The sequence below is a fragment of the Drosophila sulfurigaster genome, chromosome 3 (genome assembly GCF_023558435.1).
Source record: "Drosophila sulfurigaster albostrigata strain 15112-1811.04 chromosome 3, ASM2355843v2, whole genome shotgun sequence".
Lineage (NCBI taxonomy): Eukaryota > Metazoa > Arthropoda > Insecta > Diptera > Drosophilidae > Drosophila > Drosophila sulfurigaster.
Window position 1 is genome coordinate 23420930 of NC_084883.1, and position 24140 is coordinate 23445069.

Here is a 24140-nt window from a genome sequence, read left to right on the forward strand (position 1 = left end):
CACACACATAGAGAGAGAGAATCAAAACACTCGCAAATAACGAAAACAGCAACATTGCATTACCAAAATAATAACAACAACAACAACAGCAACGCGCTGGCAGAGACAAATCCGTTAGCTGGGCGTCCTCTGACGTCGCGCTGTAACATTTAAAGGCCATTTTCGTGCTGCGGTTTTTCGGGCAACAACAAAACGAACGAACGAACGAACAAACGAACGCAAAAACAGCAAAAATATAAAGTTCTGACGTCAGAAGCTGCTTCTGCTGCTGCTGTGGCGATGAGTGGTAAGCAGAATGCTTGCGTTATACCATATAGCGTCTATATCTATATCTGTGCATCTATGTTTGTGCTTGTGGTTGTAAATGTAGCTGTGGAGGTAACTGTAGTTGTAGTTGTTGCTGTAATTTTAGTTGTAGTTGTATTTGAGGTGACTGTATTTGTAGCTGTACTTGTATTTGATAGCTGTGACTGTATTTGCAGCTCTATTTGTATTTGAGGTGACTGTATTTCTAGCTCTACTTGTACTTGTATTTGTAGCTATATCTGTACTTGTATCTGTATCTGTATCTGTACTTGTATCTGTATCTGTATCTGCAGCTGAGTGTAGTTGTCAGACTGCGTGTATATTTTCATGCCAGCCGAGTGCTTGTGCTATTTCAGTTTCAGTTTGTTATTGTTGCTGCAAGCTGAATCGATTTCGATTTCGATTACGATTCGCCACACTCACAAACACACTAACATAAACACACACACACTCACACACATACACAAATATGCAGGCTGTCTGGCTGATGGCAGTTACACGTTGTGGCTGAGGAAATGACCCGTTACCAATTCTCATCGCAACGCCCAAATGATCTTCATTTGCGCATTCAAGTGCAGCACTGTAGGTGTATGTGTGTGTTTGTGTTTAGCTTCCGGACTTCTTCTTGCCACTTGAATGTATTTTGCTACTCTGCTGGCGTCTATTTACACGAAACTTCCGTGTTTATGCACTGCATTGCACAGCAAAATGTAAGCAAGCAAATCAAATCGAAGCAAATGTGCTGCTGCACTTAACTTGTCTCAAATCAATGCCCAAGTAAACACACAAATAGTTCAATCTTGTTAATTGCCAAGATTCTGCTTACAAACACACACACACGCCAACAGCTGTTCTATTATTATTGTTGCTCTTGTTGTTGGCAGGTGTTTTTGCAAATGTCTAAGGTTAGCCATAAGATCATTCTGTATTTTTATATGCGCCAGCCAACTCGCTGATGCGGCTGCTGCCTCTCGATTCATTTCTCTGTCTCTGTCTCTGTCTCTGTCTCTGTCTGTCTGTCTGTCCGTCCAGCCAGTCCGTCTCCATCTCCGTCTCCATCTATTTGTCTGTTTGTTTTGTTTTTTTTTTTTTTGTTTTCTGTCTATTTTTATAACGCTCAGTGGGGCCATCGAAAAGTCTGCTCTCCAGTTTTGAATGCCCGCCACGCTTGCTGTTTATCGAAGACAAAACAGTTTTTATTGTTCAAGAAATTATTTTCAGTAACACACACACACACACACCAATGCTGAGATTGATATACAAAGTTTCATTGGAAATTTTGTCCGCCGTCGATCAAAGTGAAAAGTGAAAAGTCAAAAACCAAAGGCGAAAGGCGAAAGGCTTCAACACCGCAAATTGCCATGCAAAAGCGTAAAGCGAAATGCGGAAATATGTTTTAGCACATCGCGTCTGGCTTTCCTAGGCCCCCCATTCCTTACACTTCGTTACAGACGTGGCCAAGACGCGGTCGCGGTTTGCTTCCGCCTCGTCGCTATTTTTGGGCCGAGCCAAGCATTAATTACGTATTCACGGCACGTACTTTGACAGGACTTTCGGGGGTAAATACAATTACTGCAGCCACTGTAACAACGCTCGCTCCATAAACAATTTCATTTCGCGCCTTTCCAACTCTGGCCTAGCAACACAGCTTAGCCGGCTAATTAACAGCAATTAAACGAGTTCATTTCCTTAAATAACTCTGCAAAAAACACAAAAATATTTAAAAACAAAACAAAACGTAATCAGCACTTGCAGCTCATTGTTGACGAGCACTTGAGCATTCTGCATAAAATACAAATAAAACTAATTTTATTTTTCCATGATAAAACCTAAAAAAAGAAAAGTGAAGCAAGTAAAAGCGAGAGAGAGGCAAAGCAAACAAAAAGCAATTGAGCGACGCTGTTCGCGTCTTTAGCTGACAGTTTGTTTTTTTCATTGTTTAATTTTGCGCTGGCGTTGGCCATGGCTTAAAGCAGAGCAGGGGTTGGGCTGTGGTGCAAACACATTTAGAAAGTTGCTAGGCAAAAATGTAGACAAAACTTTGAGCTCAAAGCGTATACTTGATGTGCAGCATGTGGTTAAAGCGCAAACTTGAAGATAAGATATTAAAATACTTGCTTGGTTGCATGCATATTTCATAATTGAAACCATGCAATAGCAGAACAGATAAGTTGCGCTCTGTCGCACATTGCGTATGCTTAATATGCACCTTTATTTCAGCAGCAACATAAATCAGAATTGTCTTATTACTGAATTGCATTGCACCGAATGCTGCGTATACTTAATTTAGTAACAAAAATAAAGGCAGCTTCAATATCTGTCAGTTTGATCGCATTGCATATACGTAATTTGCATACATTACGCCTTGATTGCGTTGCTGCTTGGATCACATTGCGTATACGTTATGTGATTGCCGAGATTACGCATTAGCTTGATCACATTGCGTATACGTATTAAGCTGATTCCGTAGCAACTGCAAGCGAATCACAAAACTTTAGACAATATATATGTATATAATCGTATCTATATAGAATATTCAAGCAAACTACTCGAACTACTCGCTGGCATTCAGTGTCGTTAGATTTTTCGTTGCAGCTGGTGCTTTTGGCATTGTTGACATTTTCATTGGTTTGGAGCGTCAAACGGCACTTAGGGGAAAAATCTACGCGCAAATCCCATTTATATTTAATTTTTCATTTTGAAACGTTTGCCGTCATACTTTGTGCACTTGATCCTCGTAAAGACAGGACGTGACATTACATGCCAAGACTGACAATGACAATGAAGCCAGCGGCGGGCGACAACAACAACGACGACGACGACAACGACGACGACGACGTTAGACGATGGACGAAAAATGCACGGCCATCGGATGTGAACAATAAATTTGATTCAATTGCTCTTGAGCACTTTGGTATTGGGTGAGCCTTTTGCAAACTAGAGTCCCTTGTCGGCACTCTCTCTGTCTCTCTCTTCCCTCTCTCTGTCTCGCATTTCCCGCTCTTTTGTCTGGCGTCTGCCTGACAGTCTGGCCGTCTGTCCGTCTGTCTGTCTGTCTTAGGTCGCTGTCACAACGGTCTGTCCCGTCCTGTCCTGTCCTGTCAGTGTGTCGCCGCCTGATTGTGCATGACCAGCATTCGATAAAGCAGCTGAGCTCAAGCGCAATAACAATGACAATGAGCTTTTTCGCCCATTCGCTTTGGCAGCAGTTTTAGCCGCTTCATCTGCGCCTTTGACAGGCCGGAAGTGAACAGCACAAAGAGCATAAGATACGCAGTTAGAAGCGCGCTTCCTGTGCGCAGTTATTCCATATACATAATATTTTTAGACAGTCGCCAGTTGTAAATTGTTGTTGTTGTTGTCTGCACCTCTACTTTTAATTGTCACAGCTTGCTGTTGCTGCTTGGTCTGCTCTGCCACAGAAACAGACCAGAAACGACACCAGCTCAGCTTAACTGACAGTTTATGGCTGAGTTTAAGCCGTTTAACTGCGTGCTGCCACATGCAGAAAAAAAAAGAACAAGCAAAAGTGCACAGCAAAAAACATTTCCATAAGCTGCTGGCCAAAAAGTTGTGTAGTTGTGTGTGTGTTGAGTGTGGGCAAAAATTCATTCGTGGCATAAATCCATGATATATTGTCATTTGCTTAACCATGCAAGCAGCCAGCTGGAAGAAGATGCCGCAGTCCCAAAGGACAAAACCCCAAATACACTTTGGCTCCTGTGCACTCATCTAAAAACGAAATGAAATACACGCACACACACACACATACACACACAGAGGAATAAATGCTGCTTTTGCTTTTCGCATTTATTTCTTCATGCTCTTGGCAATATGTTACATTACACACATTTGCATATATGCGTGTGTGTGTGCGTGTGTATGTGTGTGTGCGGAGAGAGACAATGGCAGTGCACACAACTGATAAACAATAATGTCAATTTCATGTAAGCAAATACGTATTCGGATGTAAAACAAACAGTTTGCCAGCAAAAAGAACAAAAAGCTACATAGCAAAAAGGTATGATTGCAAATGTCTGTATATACATGTGTGTGTGTGTGTGTATAGTTTTTTATGCATATTCAAATGCTTACACTTTGCGAAACATTGCAGAGAGAACTTAACACTCTTTATTGCAATAAAAACTTTGTAAATAATGAAAATATTATTTTCTTTTTAAATTAATTTCATTATTTGTCTATTAGATTAAATTATTTGTATAACTTTTATATCTAAACAGAATATGAAATGTTATTTAATATTTATTGTAGAGCGAAGTGAGTTTATTTCTTCTATTTTAAATAGACTTCAAATTTAATTTAATAATCAACAGTATGTATGTCAATATGCAAAACAGTAAAGAGTCAAGTAAATTCAAAACTTTTCAAAGCTAAAAATTAATTTTAAATTAATTCAATTATTTCTCTATTATATTAAATATGTATTTAGATGTAATTTAATATTTTTTGAAGAGTAAAGTTAGTTTTTTGTTTAAATTTAATTATTTAAATTTATTTTAGATTTATAACATTTCATTCGATTAAATGAGTAACCTGCTATTGAAGGACAGCTTCAGCTAATGTTTAATTTACAAATTATTAACATAGACTATATTAAAAAGGTAGTGAGAGATCCTTTTAATTAAAGACTATTTAAATTTCTACAAGATGTTCAGCATCTTCTTATATGCAGACGTATTTTCAACAATGGTTCATTGCATTGCATTTATTCTTGTTTATGTCTAAATTGAGTACAATTATAAAATGTAATTTGATAATCAAAAATATGTATAAAGATAGGCGAAATCTTGTACAGTAAAAATTTATTCATTTTATTTATTTGATAATTCTTTTAAATTACTTTTAATTTTCTATTATATATATAGATAAATAGATTTATCTGATTGCTTGGTTACTTTGAACAATTTACAATATAATTCAATATTCAACAATATGTCAATCCATAAATTGAATGTGTAAAGAAAATAAACTTTAGAATGTATTTACTCATTTTGAATTCATTGCCACATATTTAGTAAGTGTGACGAGTTTATGTTTGTTATTATTTATCTACCTTCACTACATACAATTTATATCCCTAGATTTCAGTTCGCATTAAAATTCATTTGCTGATTTGCACTTGTTCAAATAATTTATTCATCAAGTTTTTTGTTCCGCTCGATAGCAATTGATTGTGTTCAATAATTTAAGCGGAATTTTCAAATAATTCAAGACTTTAGCACAGGAAATAATTAAATGTTTATTTGGATGAGATGATGTCTAATGATGCTTATTCGAGGAAGCGCATTACTATTAAATCCAAATCGAAAGCGAATAAAATAAATACTAGAAAGCCGCAAGCACTTCATGAATTCCCCCAAAACGTTTTATGGATATTTGCAGATGGTGTTCAGTTTTTATCATTTCCATGCAAATATTTAGATTATTGTTTATAAACTGTGCTTGTGTTTATATCGAAATGCAAAGCGTTGCGTGTTTTTTAAGTGTTGAGCTTTTTTGGGGGTGTGGTTATTCAATTCATTGCAATATTTTTTTCGAGCATTTACAATTAAATGGTTGTAGATTTTTTCTTTTGCAATGTTTGCATTTAATTTGCATTCCCATTGGCAACTGTCAACGGCCAACAGATTTATTTGAATAAATCCGAACAAACTGCAAATCAAATAAAATGAATGTCGTCGAGTTACAATCAATGCAATATTGTCACATTTGATCGATTACAAGATACTCTTTGGGTCCTCATCCCTTTTCTGCTTTTGAATGTAGAGAAATCATCTTTGTTTTATTTTGTGTGTGGTTTAGCTGCTCACACTTTTAGGTATTCAAAATATGGCTTTAATTTTAAATAAATTGCTGTTGCTGGTCGTTCTTGTTATTGGTAAATTAACTTGGTGCCCAATCACATTTATCCAATCACCACAAACCCATTAAAAGAAGCCGCAAAGTTGAATGCCACAAAGAGTCACAACAATATGCCGCTGCTTTATTTGATACACTTTTATTGCTGTTCTTATAAAATAAGCAAATACATATGCTAAAGCTGTTCCGACTGGGAGATACCCTCAACTTAATAAAAACGTATTTTCATATATAAATTGAGTGGCCAGACATACGAATAAAGTCAGAGTATACTATATTATTGGCACCAAATTTGTGTAATGGTCACACTGCTGCAGTATATCGATATAGTCTATCGATAAATACGAACTAGCGTTGGGCAGCAACTGCGTGATTTTGCATTTATTTACCAATTTATAATTTCATGTAACGAAAATTATCTTCTCTTGTTATTAAAATAAAGTAAAATTGATTTAAAAAGAGCTTAAAATAATATATGCCAGCTAAACAGGGATTATTTAAAATCTAAGCAAGACAATTTAAATCTGCTGCTGCTAACAAATTCTCAAGAAAATATAGAATCTGATTAGTCTCTAGTCGAAGTGAATATATAACTGAAATGCTCTGTTTTTGCTATATGTAGCAAACCTCAACATTTCATTCGGCAATGTCTGCGTATTATGATCTGTTCCGTTCTGCCGTGTGTGTGTGGATATGCTGGCGCATAAAAAAGCGCTTCACTGTGTTGGACATTTATATGTTAGATTTAATGGCTATTTTGTTTGGACTAAAACAATAAGAGCACCAAGTTCTTTTCTATTTTATTTTTTAACACACGCAATACATTTTATCAAACAAAAGCCAGCACAGGGGTAGGAGACCAGGAGACGAGCAGCTCGTAAAAAGGACAAACACATTCGAGAGCCATTTTCATTTCGTTTTCCATGCTGATACCGCTGCTGCTGCTGCCGCTGCTGTCTTTGACGCTTATTGTATGCGAATTACATGCTCAGAATGGCGCATACAACAACGCATAATCTAATAATATTTTATGGCCAATGGGCCTCATAATGGCCAGCATAGTAGTCAGCATAGCAGCCATAGCCGTAGTAGACACTTGAAAGTCCGTTGAACCCGCAGAGGACGATCAATAAATAAGCAATGGCTGAAATGGAAATCTCAGTCATCTGTATGTGAATTTTCTACTCTTATTGTGGGCGACGTCATCAATTTGCTTGGACTTTTCATACATAATCTTTCCGTTCTTTCTTCCCAATTGAGCTTGGCACATTAACGCCGCAATTAAGAATGTTTATTGTTGCGCATACGCCATGTATGCGCCGTTTGGCACTGTGTTTTATTTATTGCTTTGCAATGCAATATTCAGTTCTATTTCTTTTATTGTTTGGCATTTTCATTAGTTGGCAACACAGTAAAAACTTTTAATACACACACAAAAGCGTCCTTGTTGAATTGAGGGAAACAGGAGAAGCAATCAAGAGGGTGAGGGTGAAGGAGAGGGAGAGGGAGGAGTGCCAAATGAGCGTAAGTGAGCTGTAAATAATGACTACTGTCAGGCATTGAGTGTGGAACTATATTACTAGACAGTACATTAGAGTGTGGGAGCGTATTTGTATTTTAGTGTCTCACATTGTTTTATTGTCGCACACATTGAGAACACACACACACACACACACAGACATAATATAAACACACACATGAAATGAGACGTGAGCAATACAAACGACAATGTTCTTGGCCACAAGACGAAATGATAATTCAGTCAATCAGTTGATACATTTTGGATTTGGAATAGTGATCTAAATATAGCTGAGTCGAGCAAGTCGAAGCGAATGTAGAGACAAAAGCTTTATAAAAATATTTGTGAAATGAATAAATGCCAAAAGGCCGAAGCGTAAAAATAAACGAAACGCGCTCGCATCGCATCGCAAATTGAGAACGCACAAAATACAAATGCAACAAGACAAACAAACAACAACAGAAATATATAAACATTTCGGCGGGAGTCCAATTATCAGTCTATCACTTGGGCACCTGCCCCCACGGGGCGTGTGTCGTTCTCATATAAGTGTGGGTGTAGAATACGAGAGACAAGTGTGGGTATGTGTGTGTGTCTGTGTGTTTGCGACTATTCCCTAGTTGCTATCAAACAGCGCAAAGACAAATGACATGCGCCACATCAGATGACGCCACGGATATGACGAAGCACACTTAACGTACTATGGATGAGGTACAGGGAAGAGGGAGGCAGCTGAGGAAGGTCATTATCGATTATCAAAATCAAACATAATTATGGCTAAGCTCATGAACAAAAAATCATGTCGATGTCCTCAAACTTCCTGTTGTTTCTAGTTTGGAAAATATCTAAAAATACAAATCAATTTATGTTCTCTCTCTCTGTGCAGATTGAATGCGTATAAGTGTGAGTGCGTGTATGTGTGTCAGAGGTCTGCCAAACAGTTTTTCAGCAATTTAGTTTTGATTGGCTATCACTGGGGGGCACGTCCCAAATGCCCAGAATTTCCTATTTGTACTCGTATTGGTGTGTTGAAATGAATCATTTTACATTTGCATATGGTAAAAGGTAATAAATTATGCCACAAACTCACACACACAGAAACACACTCATACATTTTGTAGTTGTATTTGTTTGGCCAAGAGCGCATTACAATTTGTCTTCATTTTTATTGCATACTTTCAGGCAAATATGAATATTGGCATTGCACACAAATGGGATAAATTATCGCCGCGCGAGTTTTTGCAGCTGCAGGAATTGGCCTCATGTAAGTGCAACAATCTATATACATATACAAATATATATATATATACAATTATGATGGTATTGTTCATCAATGCGTGCGGCTTTGGGTTCAAATTGAATTGGCTTCTCATTTGCCACCAGCAACAGCAACAACATAATGCAATTTGCATTTACTCTGTGTGGATTTATTGAATTTACAATTGTGCTGTGGCACTCGCATTTCATTAATAAGCAACTCTTGCAACATTGCAACTTTTGCAACAATATTCGAGTTACGCTCAGCGTGCGGAAACCTCAATAATGATGTGCGAGAGTTTCAAGTCAAACTTGATACTGAAGCAAATGCTAAGGCTTCTTCCATTGCTGATGCTGCTACTGCTGCTGCTGCTGATGATGATGATGATGATGATGCGTTGGCATCTTTGTGCAGCAGCTTTTCGATATACTTTAGTCTGTCTGTTTGGTAATCCCAACTGCAGCTCAAGCCAAATGCTTCTCCCTGACATTCTAAAGTAGTTACCTGTGTGTTACTCGAAATTTGGCTTTGGCTTTCAACTCAAACCGGATATTGCACTGGCTAAAGGTTGCTTTCAGCTCTCGCACTTACTTCGCCCATATAACTAAGTCCACTTGTCTGTGTGCGGCTTTTAAAGGCTCTCCATTTCACTATTCCAACTTCTGCTCCCTCTCCGTTCCCCTTAAAGTATGTTGGACTGCACTTTCTGGGAGAGTGTGATTAAAAATTGTGAGTGTGTGTGTGTACTCTCTCTGTCGTAGTAATAACAATCGAGGCTGTCAAGCACAGCAGAGCACAGACACTAATATGAAGCGCCTTCTGGGTGTGGCACTTTTGCTATTAAAGTGCTCTTCGAGTGGTTTCGACTGCCGAGTGTCAACGACAACGACAACAACAACGACAGCTGTGTGCAAGTGCAAGCACTCGCAACAACACTCACAATTCACTGCGGTTGCAGCTGCCCGCTTTATGTATGTGTGTGTGTGTGTCGTACATTCATTAAGTTAATAAAATGCTGCGGCAACTGCAACTGCCACAATTTGGGGCACATCAAGTGTGACTGCAAAAACATTTGTTTGTGGTCTGTCAATGTCCAACTGACCGCGCACTAAACTAAAACCAACTTTGTTTCCATTAGTTAATTATGGCTAGAGCTTTGCATACTCACCTGACGCAGCTGTCATTTAACCCACTTCCGTGTGGCGCACTTAAGGCGTCGATTAAATTGGCGCCAACGGAGCAATTGTCGCTTGTGTCCACGCTGGAGTACAGTGGACACATCTTCAATTCGAACGCAACAAAAATGGAGAGCTTAGTAGACAGAATATAAATAACAAATTATTAATTTAAATAATATTAATAATAAAAAAAAATATCAATATATAAATAATGTAATAATATCGTTAAAATTTACCCAATATATATTATTTATCCGAAATATACTGAAATATACCAATATAGTTATGTAGTATACAAATATACTAATGCATTAAAAATATATAATACAATGCAGGAAAAATATTCCAAACTTTCAATAAGACAGGCAATAAAATAATTTAGGCTAACCAAAAACTTTATCATCTTTAAAATATACAGAATATATGTTATATACTTAAAACGTACTGAAATATACCAAAACGTATAGGCAGTAAAAAATATACCACGGCATTAAAAATGTACTATACTGAAACAAATATTCCAGACTCCACCCAAAGCAATTACAGATCGAGATTTGCAAACTGTTTTTGCCATATAAAGTTATTTTTCATAAAAATATAAATTAAATTAAATATAGTTAACAATGATTATCTTCCTAGCACACTTAAAGCTTCTTAGTTAGTTTTGACGCATTAAAAGAAGTCAGCTTAGCAACCCAAATAATTCGTATATCTTCTATGCATTGAGTATAAAATAAAGATTAAATTAAATATATTTCATGCAGCTTATCTTTCTAACACACTCAAGTCTACTTAGTCTCAAAATAAACCCAAAACATAAACCCAACACAATTTCCTCATTTAATACATAAATTGTAATTTTATGCTTTATCTTTTTATTTTTTTTGTGTTTTGTTCTTTGTTTTTATTTATGGCAGATTCGACGCGTAAGCTGCAGGATGTGCTCCAGGAGTTTTGTGCGCCAAGTGCGACGGCCACGCCCAAATGCATACCAGATGGGGTAAGTGAACAGCAAGAGCAGATTACATTTATCTTTTATGGAAATATGTACACTTGTATATGTTCTGGCAAATTTAATGTGCCAGCTCGCTTCAATTTTCCAATTAATTCACATAAAGTAAGCGACGAGGCATCGCTGTCCGAGTCCGAGTCCGTGTCCGTGTCCGAGGCGGAGAGTGAGGAGTGAGGAGTTAGGACCCAAGAACTGAGACCCGCTTCAAGGTAGTTGGACAGAAGACAAGTCAAGGTTGCCGTTGCCGTTGCCGTTACCGATTACAACGATTAGGGCTTAGGGTTACAGTTACATACATACATAAGTATTTTGGACTAAGCCCCAGATATATCTACTTGTATACTAAGCATTTAAAGTGAGCTCAAGGCTCTATTGTAAGCTGATGAAAGACGAGCCAAAGCCAAAGAACAACTAAGAGTAAGAGCCAAAACTCGAATCACACCAACACAACTGACAAGGATACGGGCCAAAGCCAAACTCCTGTCGTTTTGTCTGTCTACTATGCCAGTGCTTTGTGCTCTCTCTCTCTGTCTCTCTCTCCCTCTCAGTCTCTGAATGCATTTTGTATCGCAAAAACGAAGTGAAAGATTGAAAGTAAATCTTCTTATACATACAATAAATCACAGGCATTTTTCAAGTTTACGCCTGAATGCCACAAATTGAAATCAAGTCAGAGAGAAGCAAAACTAAACTTTTGCCATAGAACATAGGGGCGAACGGACAGGTTGATGTTATATTAAATTGAAAACACATACAGACACACACACAACATTATCAATTTGTGCCAAGAAAGGAAAAGCTTCCGATTACCTGGCAACCATAATTTAAGCAAAACTCAAGTTCCCACTTTTCGGGCCATCAACAAATGTGCCAGCAGACAAATTAATAACTTGAGGGGTCCAAGACACAGATACAATTACGAACCCACCAACACAGTCAAACAAACAACAATATAGATAGACAGAAATTTGTATTTCAATTAACCTCGAGTTTTGAATATCTGAAATATGAATTTGAAACTCTTTAGCATTACGCTTTGTGTAGTTAATGCTTTAAATATTAATGCATTAATAACATGTTGTCAAATTTAATTCATTACCAATACATTATCATGCACAGACAGCTACACACACAGCCACATACACACACACACATAATGCAATCAAATTGAGCAAATAGACAGAACACTCAACACGAGGCGCACCGAGAATGATCCATGTTTGTGTGTTGAGCAGCAGCGCATTGGGTTTGCAATTTGTTGTCAAATCTACTCAGCCATGCTCATTTAACCTCAATACGAATGCAAACAGGACAAAACACACACACACACACACACACACAGAGATAGAGAGAGAAGCAGACTGAGAATGTTATTCGCTCGCATTGGGACTGTGTATCTTTTTGGCAGTGTAACGAAATGGAAAAAAAGTATAATTAAGTTTGTTCTGTTTCTGTGCATCGCACCCACACACACACATACTCTCGCTCACCTACACCTACACACTCACACACACAAATACATATTTAGCCAGCAATTTGATAGGAAGTGAATATTTTTTTAAGCTTTTACTGCATTCACTTTGATATTGAACACGTTCGACAGACACTACGAAAAATGGAATATCTCGTTTCTATTTGGTTCTCCCTTTCACCCCCTCCTCAACTCTCCTCTTAAAAGTTCGCACTTTTTGGCGCACTACAAATATGTTTGGCATGAATTTGTTGCTGCTGGATTTGACGCGCTGAAAGTAATTCCACTAAATATTCTATCAAATGAAAAGAAAGCAAAGTGCCATGTTATGTTGAAGTTGTTCCAACTGCCAGCTAACTAAATCCAGTTTTGGCCATACGAACTTACTATATATGTATGTATGTTAGTTAGTGTGTTACGTACTTTTGCCAGTTGTCTAAAATCAAACTGAGAGCGTACTCTTCTTTTCATACCCGACCTATGTATAAAGGATATATATTCTTGATTAGCAAAAAACGGCTGCAGCTGTAGAGTCTTAGTTGAAAAATCAGGTATAATTTGTAGTCCATGGTATGTATATATACTATTTTTTAGTATTTTGTTGGTATATTATTTTAGATGTTTGTATCAACTACATTTTTCGGTACATTTTATTGAATATATTAAATATAGCTTTTGAAATATTTTAGTCTATATACCATATATAGCTTTCAGTATATTTTAATTTATTAGATTGAACAACTTTTACACCTTACGACTTTCGCACTGTTTTCACTTTATTGAGAATGGTTAGCGGGTATCTCAACGTCGAGCACACTCGTCTACAGCTTTTCCACTTGTTTTTTTCCATACCATGGAAACCAAACTCAGGCTTAAGTGAAGTTGTATGTGGCTCTCAACTTTATTGTACGTTTATTAGAAGTTGGTTTAGTGCAGGATATTTGAGAATGTCACCCGCATTTGCAGTTTGCGTACATTTTTTATGAAAAGCTGCTTATATGGCTGCTTGGTCGCCTCGCAAAACGCTTGAGGTTGCTTTCAGTTGCGTTTTCTGTTGCTGTTTCAGCTCCTTCTACAATTTCAGCTTGAACGCTTCAATTAAGTTAATTAAAAGGCAACTGCTCATGGCTGCTGTTCAAGTGACTTGTTGTTGTTGTTGTTCTTGTTGTTTTTTACTGTTCAGAAGCTGTTGAAGCTTGAAGCGATTGGCTTTGCCATTGAGTTATGTTGTCGTCGTCGTCGTCGTCCTCTGACTTGATGAAATACTGTAAATTTATTTGAGTCGTCTTTGAGGCGGGTCTTGCTCATGTTTTCCTAATGCCCAGCATAATGAATCAGTTGAGAGAGTATCGAAGCAGCAGCAAATGCTGCAAACTGAGCTGCTTGTCAAATCGCCGGCAGCTGAAAGCGGAATTAACAACATTACATCAGCGACATTGAATCCAAGCTCAGCTTTCCTCCATTTTCCCCTGCGGCTGCTGTGTTTAATATGTAATTTCAGTATGTCAAGCTTCTACTGCTGATGATGCTGCTGCTGGTGTACTTAACTCAAGTGCAAGGCACTGCGATGGCTTGGCTCAAGCAGAGCTAATCCCGCATTGCTCCACATTTGCCATTGTTGCACAATGCGCATGCAATGAAAATGCATTTTCCGCTGACAATGGAAATTTATTTTCGGGAGAGGAATGCGCACATTTGTTGTCAGTGCAGATATCAAATGTGATTTGCACTGTGGGTTACGTGGCGTATACATAATTTACGCATAGCCAGCGCCGAAAAGTATGCTATGCTCTGTTCTCTGTGCTCTGTTCGTACATAATGCATGCAAAGCGCAGATTATACTCATGGATGACTTGCCATGGCATGCGGAGATGGAGGAGGAGGAGGAGATGGAGGTGTGAGTGTGCAGCGTATGATAAACTGGTCAAATGGCCCAAAAGCGCGACACGCTCGTGTGATTATCAGCGCCCGTATATGTGAGTGTGTGTGTGTGTGTGACTGTAATGGATATCACGCATACGCACTGTTCTCCCAGACCCTCAATATGCTTGAATATTTATTCATTAAACCACGCGCTCACGCATAACGACACTCACACACACACACATTGGAATGACACCAAAACTAGAGACGCACAACGGATTTTTAGGGGCAATTGCGTGGAGCCTAAAGAGGCTGCTGCCTCAGCAGTGTTTGAGACACTCTCTCTCATTTGCTGTTGCTGCTGCTATTGCTGCTGCTTTCACACGCGTATCTCGTTGCTTGCTAAATAAATTTTGTTAACGCAATTCGCGTGCCATTATTATAGTGCGAGTGTGAGTGTGGAAGTGTGAATGAGTGTGTTATACAATATGCCTCGACTATTTCTGCCACTGCTGCTGCTGTTGTATCACACACTAAGCGTGTCGTTGCTATTTGCGCTTGGCTCCACTCTTTAAGTCATTCCGCTATTGCTCTTCTTGCTGCCAGTTTGGTGTTGTTCTTGTCTTTGCTTTGCTTTGCTTTTGTTTCTGTTTGCGCTGTAGTCGTAATATAAATTTCCATTTGCCTGTATTCAGTTTCATTATGGCCCATGCCCAACACCAAAGTGCCAGCCTCAATCCCAGTTTCGTTTCCTCTCTCCTTCTCCTTCTCCTTTTCCCATCCCGGGACGAGTCGAGAGCTAAGTAAACTCCAACCTCGGCATATACTTAATGTTGTCGGGACTGTCATATATTTTGTTTTATGCACGAAATTTAAAACGCCAAAGTAACCAAGCAACCAGGCAACCAAGCAGTCGAGCAGCATCTTTGGCATGCACTAGATTGTGTGGCTCATTATAACGATGATAATAATGATAATGCCGCCTTTCTATAAAGCGTTTTGTGGCATCTACTCTATCCACGCAATATTCAAAGAGAGCGTATCGGTTGGTACTGAAATGGGGAATTAAAATATATGCTTAAAGACTTAAGACTAAACATTTTAAATTAATGGAGTAGCTTGTATTTTGTAATTGTATTCTGCGTTGGGAAATTTATTCCATGTTTACTTAATTTCGTTATATGTTATATTCACTTTTTTGGTTTTAAAAACAATAATAAAAGTAATACAAATTGAACAGGGTAGTCAGTGAGAAGTAAAATTAACTCAGGAATTAGAATATTTATTAAAAAGATAGTTAATTAATGGGTCAGCTTAAAAGAGTGCATCTAGTTTTCAGATCTTCTAAAGGTTGTGTTTTATTATAATTCTGCTGCAACCGCTTACTAGAAAATACTATTAATAGATTTTTAATAATAATAATATATTACTATTTATATAGTATATAAACATAGTATATTTATTTGTTTATAGTGTCCCAAAAAGTATAATTTCCTAAAAGTTCAAAGTCTTATTCAAATTTGCTCTTTTTATGCAGGGTATCTGTTAGTTGAGCACTTACTATTTGCTTATAAATTGGTCTTATGTTCGCTTCATTCGCTCGTTTTCCAATTAACGGTTTGTGCCCCACTCTGCGACGAACACGCGTAATGTCTGTTGCACAATGCCGCAGCATCGGAGTCCTTGATTAACTGTCGTCCTAGGCATAACCGCAGTAACGAGTAACGAGAGCAAGTAACGAGTAGCGAGTAAACCCATAACTGGTTACTGATAAATGGTAACTGGAAAATTGAGAATGGAGAATGGAGAATGGTTATATTGTAAGAGGCTTATATCGTCATTTATGCTTATACAACAAGGCATCCTTCACTCTACAATGCGTGTGTGTGTGCGTGTGTGTGTGGAGGCTGCGTGGCAAGTATGTCTATCAATGTCAGTGCGTTTTTGTATTGACAATACGTAGCTACACGTGCTGTTGACATGTAATTCAGCCAGAGGTTCCAGTGTCACTCTTCAAGGCCTATTGTGGAGACCATTGTGGCTTTGCCAGCCAACCAGCTATCCTGTCTCCTCCTTTCCATTGCCTCCTGAAAGTTGTTGTGAGCGCACAAAAATAAAACTGCGGTAGATCCTCAAAGGACATTTACAGTCACGTACATGACGCAAGGCAACCGAAATCACGGAGAATAATATAACCATTTTTGCTATTTGGGCTCTGTGCATCAAATAATTACAAATTCCACAAGCATCGACTATATGAAACCAATTTTAAAGTTCTAATTTAAAACACTCTCACACTCTCTCTCTCTCTCTTTTATCTTTCTTTCTGCGACAGGACATTGATTTCGATGGCTTTCGGCGGTTTTTGGACGCGTTTCTGGACTGCGAGACACCGCTGGACTTGGCCAAGCATTTGTTCGTGTCGTTCCTTAAGCCAAATGTCACCCAGGCACAGCTGCATGGCAAGGCGCTCAATCAAATGGCGGCCATTAGCAGCACCGCCGCCTGTGCCCCAGTCACGTCCCATACGAAGGGTAAGCTCTATGCTTTGCTGGATACCACACATCCGCATCCACATCCGAATTCACATCCATATTCATTTTCTGTCGCTGGACACGGAGATGGATGTGAATGTGGCTGAGTAAAAGAGAACCAAGCAAAAGTCAGTTTAATAATTGCAGCACATTTCTCTTTTGGGGGGGGTTTGTAATTAGGCTCCATACCGAACATCAACAGCATTGCCGAACTGATGCCACAATGCAGCATTGTTGGCGCCGGCGATGCCCCAAATCAGGCCCAGGCACGCACCAGCTTTGTGGATAAAATCCATGGCATTACGGACAAGTTGCAGCACTCTTTGGCTCTCGGTGGCCATTTGACACATGATCCCAGCAAGACAGGCAAGTATAACTTCGTGTGTGTGTCATTTTTGCAAAACACTTTAATTGTGTCTCTGTGTGTGTGTGTGTGTTTGTTCTTTTTGCAGGCAGTGTGCATCCAATGTTGACAGTAACGCCGAGTCCATTGGCCAGTGGACCGAGCATGTTCCAGGCGAACAACGCCGCTCGTCGTTCGGTCGACTCGAGTCCATCGCACTCGCAGACGAACCACTCGCAAATGTCGCGCAATTCCTCGAAGAAGAGCAACAATTCCGTTAATTGCAAAATTGATAGTGAGTATTAATTAGATTCGAGTGGGTGCACATGAGAGGGGGAAATGAGGGGAAAGGGGGGAGGGACATCGACAATTGAGAAATGAGAAAATTACACACAGCATATGAGTTACAGTTCGTCATTGAGTTGGAGCTTCAATTAGGCGGCCATTGTGCACAGCATACAGGCCAAGTCAACTGCAATTAGCCAACTGTGGGCGTGGTTAACAGTGTGGGCAGTGGCAGCCTCAATGGGCTGTGGCTTGCCTCAAAACTTACTTATAGATTGGGTTTACGGGAGAGAAACAGAAACAGGAAGAGCGTGAGGAGTATGCAAATTGTACGCGGCATCTTGAGAATTTCAATTGCAGCAGCTGCAAGCATTTGCAACTGTCAGCGTTGCGGCTGTCACTTGTAAACTGATTACTTTGGCGACAGACAGCTCGACATCGTGACAGTCGGGACAGCTTTACAGCCAATTCAGATGCAAAATTGCATGGCATTTGCCACGCAGCACGCGCATAATAAATGAGCAAAAGGAAGACAGCAGCGTTGAATAAGATTGAGACGGAGACTGAGATGGAGACAGAGACTGAAACAGTAGTTACAACCTATACCCAAGTAATCCAAGATCTCAAACCCGGAGTCCAATTACCGACTGACAGGCAGAGAGCGAGAAAGCGAGTGAGAGGGAGAGAGAGAATCGCCCCTCGCTTTATTCGTTGTTTACTAAAGCAAATCGAAAAGTTTTGGCTTACTTACTAATTAGTGAATGGAGCCCCAACTAGAGGTAAACACAAATCCGCAGCGCTAATTCGTGAGTGCAAGAGTTCATAAATTATGCAAAAATGGCAAGCAAATGCCGAAGCTCAACTGAAAACTGAGTCCTAAAAACCGACCCAAACAAGCGGAGACAAAAGTTACGACAAAAGGCGAAACAGCAAAAGAGCAAGCAGAAGCGGAAACGGAAGTGCTGGCATAACAAAAACAAGCCAAATACTTTAGCAGAGGCCGCACTGTAAGATATCTTATAAGACTCACTAAATAATCATGTAATCTCTAACAGATTACACTAAACACTTTGATGTGGAGTGTGATTCGTAAGAAAATGCAAAGATGGCCATTCTACTTGTATTAAGTTTAGGAGATTATAAATTTCTAGTAAACATTAAAGAGAACAAGAAAAATAGCTAAGAAAAAGAATAATTAAGTAAATAGCTACAAAAAACATTTATGAAAAAGCTTGATAAAAAAATAAAATAATAATTGAAATAAAAAATACAATTCCTTATTGCAATTCTATGATCCAGAGCGTCTAATACCTAAAATAACAAGAATATACGAAAGTATACAAAATATAACAAATAATTCAAATTTATTTTACTGTATATAGAAAAATCTAAGATAATTTTTAAAATGTTTTATTCATGACAAAATACTACACATATTTCCTTTAGCAAATACCATAATTAAATAATCAAAATTTGGTTTATTTCGTCCAGGCATTTTTAGGGTAATCTAAAGTACTCTCAAGTCTTTCTCATGCATTTAAAAATACAACAAACCTTTCCTTAAGCAAATACGCTAATTAAATACTGGGTCAGCTGGTCAGCTTAGCAACCCTCGTCAAAAACTTTAGCAGGGTATTCATTAGAGCAGGCGCCAATGTCTTAGATCATGTCGTAAATCAACGCCCAATTAGAGCATCTTTGCATTTTCTCAAAGTGCGCCGCGCCAATGCGTAAAATTAACATTCATTGCTTTCCGCACACAAACACACACACACACACATACAAACAGGCAGTCACAACAAGTACACACGCTCGCATACAGTAGAAAATACACGCCTAAAAGTATGCTGCGAAAAGTTATTTCACTGGCTTCGTTTGCAGCTTCTCCTTCTGATGCTGCTGCCTTCTCTACTTCCCGATTCCATTGCTGTTTCTACAGCTACAGTTCTTACTGCTGTGGCCAGTGTTCTCCTCTTAGGATGCTGATGCTGATGCTGCTTCGTATTCGCCATTTGGTTCCATTCATTTCGCTTCGTTTGAAATGTGCACGAATGATTAATGAACGTAAATTTCATTTCATTTTTTTCTCTTTTTGCGTTCATTTTTTTTTCGTTTTGTATGTGTGTGTGTTTTTTTCTTTTTGCCTTTTGTTTTCCATTGCTTTTTGTTCGGCCTGTCGTTTCACGCATTTTAGCAGCAATTGTGAGGCTGTCTCCCTTTCGCTCACTCTCTCTCTCCGTCTCTCTCTCCCTCTCTCACTTCGAACGTCCTTTGTCCTCATTTATGCCCGAACTGGGGAAAAATTGCGTTTGGGAAAAAAGGCAAAGAACAACAACAAACAATATGAGCACTGTGTGCCTTCCTTTTTTGCCAGAGCATTGCTATTAGCATTATATATTAAGTAAGTAAAACATGGCATAGGCTTTCCGCTCATTCCCCTTCCCCTTCCCCGCATCTGACCCCTCTGCGCTCAATGTGTGTGGGCGCTGTAAGCGCTAATTGGATTAGTTTTGCTTTGGTTTTTTTCCCACATACATTCTGCATACATTCTATATACATACATACATATATATTTTATTTCGCTGTGTGCTCAGCAAATTAAATTTATTGGCTGAAATGCGTTGACATTGATCAGAACGCACACACAGACAAATATACATAAACGTATGTGTGTGTGTGTGTGTAATTGATGCATTCATCAAGCGACAAATTGTTTGCTCTGGCCAAAGATAAAGACAAAGAGCAAAAGTCTGTCCTGGGCAAGTCTCATTTAGTTATTAATATCTAATGTAAATATTAACCAATGCTTAGGCCACACTCGACGCATATATTAGCATTTATTGGCAAACTACTCCTAATGCCATTCATCGAAATGTAAACATAATTAGCTGAAATACCACACACACACACACACATACAGACAGGCATACACACCCACACACACACACATACACGTACACTTGAGAGGTCCTTCTACCCTCGGCTAAGTAATTTGTAAGCCAACACACAAGGCCAATTACCAAGAGGCTCAAATGTGTTTATATAACTTATGAGAATTTGCCTAACATCCCATAAAAGTACTTGAATTACAGCCCAAAAAACATGAGAAGAAATCACGACAACATCAACATCAACAACAACAATAACGAAAAGAAAATAATGAAAACGAAATGAAATGAAGAATACTTCTCTGAATGGGACAACTCGCATTTTTTGTCGTGTCCTTACCTTTTTCTTTTTATTATTATTATTTGATTGTTTTGTGTGAAAATCGATAGAAATGTCGTTAGCAACAAGCTTTGAAAGAGCATTTCAAAAAATAAATAAATTAATATTTAATAAATACGCATTAAATAAAGAGGGCAACATTTCGGTCTGCATCTCTCTCTTTTTTGTTGTGTTTTATAATGTTGCGGATGATGAGGAAAGTTTGGGTCATAGGTTTATATTAATGAGACTTTGCTGAAAATTTTTGATTGGGTTCGTTCTTTGCAAGCTGGCGTTAAATTGCAAAAACATTTCCTGTTTCTCTCTCTTGCTCTCCCGTTCGATGGAAAAGTTTATTAAAAGCAAAAAGGCAAAGTTGAAAAAGCTTTTGGGTCGCGTAGGTCAATTGGTGGCAATCAGCATTAAACATTAATGAGTGTCGAAGAGAAAAACAAACGAGGGACAACTTTAAGCTGTCAAATGCAGCTGCAACGCGCTACAAGCAAAATATTTATTCACTCACTCAGTCAGTCGATCAGCGAGTCAGTCAGTCAGTCAGTCGAGTACTCAATCAATGACAACTGGGGAGAGTAAACAAAACCAACTGCTCAAAAATACACGAATTCAGCGACTTTAGATTGATTGAAAGCTTAACTAACAACACAGCGAATGTGTGTGTGTATTTTTGAAAGGACTTAAACTAAAACTGAAACTGCAACTGAAACTGAAACTGTATTGTTGAAACTTGTACTTTTGCTTTTGCTTTCACTTACAGCTGACATTAAGCTGCTGACACGTAAACTCTCACACTTTGATCCTTTGACACTTAAGGTTCCGCTGAAGGATGTCGTCTGCTATTTATCACTGCTCGAGGCCGGACGGCCAGAGGATAAGCTCGAATGTAAGTAAAGCAACAACAGCAACAACAACAACAACGATACCTTTAGATGACCAGCAGCAGCTGGCTGCTGCCTGCACACTTGACCTTTGGCTGGGGCCTTAACTGGCAGTCAGCTGTTGGTCATTCATTAATTTATGCACTCATTCATTCATTTATTCATGCCAGTCGTTTATTCATTTATTCATTTGTTATTACAGTCATGTTTCGCCTGTACGATACGGACAGCAATGGCGTGCTCGACACCGCCGAAATGGATGCCATTGTTAATCAGATGATGGCCGTGGCCGAATATCTTGGCTGGGATGTCAGCGAGTTGCGTCCGGTGAGTACAAAAACACACAAAACGTAAACGTAAACGTACCTACGTTAAGCGGTTTACATTTAAAACTGATTATTGCAATCAGTGCCAATCAATTGTGTTTATACTTAATGATGGCCAAACGCAAAAACAATCAAGCAATCATCAAATGCTTTCTGATTGCTTCTCCTCTCAACATGAGAGCCAGAGCCAAAGTCCGGGTAAAAGTTTTTCAATTACTTACGAGCATTTGGAAAAAGCAATCGAAATTAATTTCATTTTATTGTTTTGGAGGCAATCCAAGTTGCCGCCAGTAGCCAGTAGCCAATAGCTGGCTGGCATTCATTTCATTCTCGACCACAAACCGAAGACCAACTGCCAACTTAAGGGACTTAATAGTTTCGACAACTAACCGAAAACGAATGCTGGCGAAGTCTTCTCGACTGTGATCTACTTGTACCCTCACACCACACAGCGCAGCATAGTTAAGTAATCGCTCAACTTGTCAGAGCGAGAGTGAACTAGAAAAATAAGTAAGCACAACAACGACAAGAACAACCAGAAATGCCCCTTGGTAGCCACATTAAGGCCACAAATAAAGTCAAAGCGCCACAAAACTCAATTAACAAAATACCCTCGGGTTATGCCGCAATGATGGCGATGACTTTAAGATACTTCTGAACTGAGAGATAGATAGAGAGAGAGAGAGAGAGACAGCATTTGGAATTGGAATTGGGGTTTCGGCTCACTGTCATTTCCATTTCTATGATGGGTTTATGATGATGATGTCGAGGCGAAGAGCGGCGAGTAGAGGGTGCCACATACTTAAAATTCAAAGCAGATATAGAAAATATTTTAATCAAAATTCTTCTGCCCTTTTACTGTGACCAGCCAGCCTGCAGAGAGTCAACGAGCAAAAGGAGTTCGTTCGTGGCATAGTTGAAACAGAAATAATAATCAAAACACTTAATGAATTGCATAATTCTGAAATTCATTTCCGGTTAAAAGCGAAGCGAACGAAACCCCCAAAGGATGCCGCATAAATTTTATGGCCGGCCATTATGAATATCGATTATGTATTTGGGATTTCTGCGCCCGAGCCCGAGCCCGGAACGGCACGGCATTAAATTGATTAGTTGGAATTCAAAGTAAAGCGGATATTGATAGTTTCAGCCAAAAACCAAAAGAGAAATGAAAAATGCACTTTGATAGTGAATTTCGTATTTCTTTCAGTTTGAAAAGAAATGCAAAAGCAATGCAAACAAGTAAGAAAGCGAGAACAGTCGAGAGACTGTGAGATACCCGCTACCCACTTTGAATAAAAGCAAAACAGTGCGGTATTATTCTTAAAATATACCAAAGTAACTTTCCGCAAAAATACTAAAAATATACCGAATAATATATTTGGTTTTTTAATATAGTACTACACCCCAAATTTACCATTAAGTGCAAAATATACCAAAATATCAGCCAAAGGAACTAAGTCCCATATTTCTTAAATAACGTCTACAATTTTTATCAGTTCGCAATTTTTTCAGGAATCATCAATTCTGTAGGTTTTACTGTACATATGTACCGAAAATCGAAACTTTAGTTTCAAAATTAATTTAGCTATTCGATTTTTGTCGATTGGCGGGGACAGTAGTGGGCTTGGTAAAAATTTGAAACAAACTAGATTTACTTCTGAACATTATAAGTGCTGAAATCTAGGTGTTCAAACGGACAGACGGACTATAGAATACATATATGATACTATATACATACATATATGTATATACTTTATGGCTATAGAATATATGTACATATATACTTTATACAGGTCTCTGCCTGTTCAATCCATTTCCATTTCCCTCGGGTACAAAGTTATAATATCCCTCTACCATATAGATATCTGGTATTAAAATGTACATAGTTTTATATCCATAATTAAATACATATAATCAGCAGGCGATGCCTTAGTAAAATCTCAAGACAATCCATGCAGCAAAAAATATTTTGAAATTACATTTTGTAAGTTACGAAAAGGAAAAGAAGTGAGAAGAGAGAAGGACTGTCGTAATAGGTTTATCTGACGAGGATTACACT

At 38.5% G+C, this 24140-nt stretch overlaps 1 protein-coding gene across 1 annotated transcript in view; it reads left to right on the forward strand.

The window, feature by feature from the left end:
- The first annotated feature begins 8891 nt into the window (after positions 1 to 8891).
- Positions 8892 to 24140, forward strand: part of LOC133845576 (diacylglycerol kinase 1) — a 30939-nt gene continuing 15690 nt past the window's right edge. Inside the window, exons 1-7 of the mRNA XM_062280065.1 lie at positions 8892 to 8969; positions 11059 to 11141; positions 16823 to 17021; positions 17202 to 17391; positions 17478 to 17659; positions 21632 to 21757; positions 21955 to 22079. Of these exons, the coding sequence (XP_062136049.1) occupies positions 8894 to 8969; positions 11059 to 11141; positions 16823 to 17021; positions 17202 to 17391; positions 17478 to 17659; positions 21632 to 21757; positions 21955 to 22079 (981 nt within the window). The 5' untranslated portion in view covers positions 8892 to 8893. The remainder of the gene's footprint in view (positions 8970 to 11058; positions 11142 to 16822; positions 17022 to 17201; positions 17392 to 17477; positions 17660 to 21631; positions 21758 to 21954; positions 22080 to 24140) is intronic.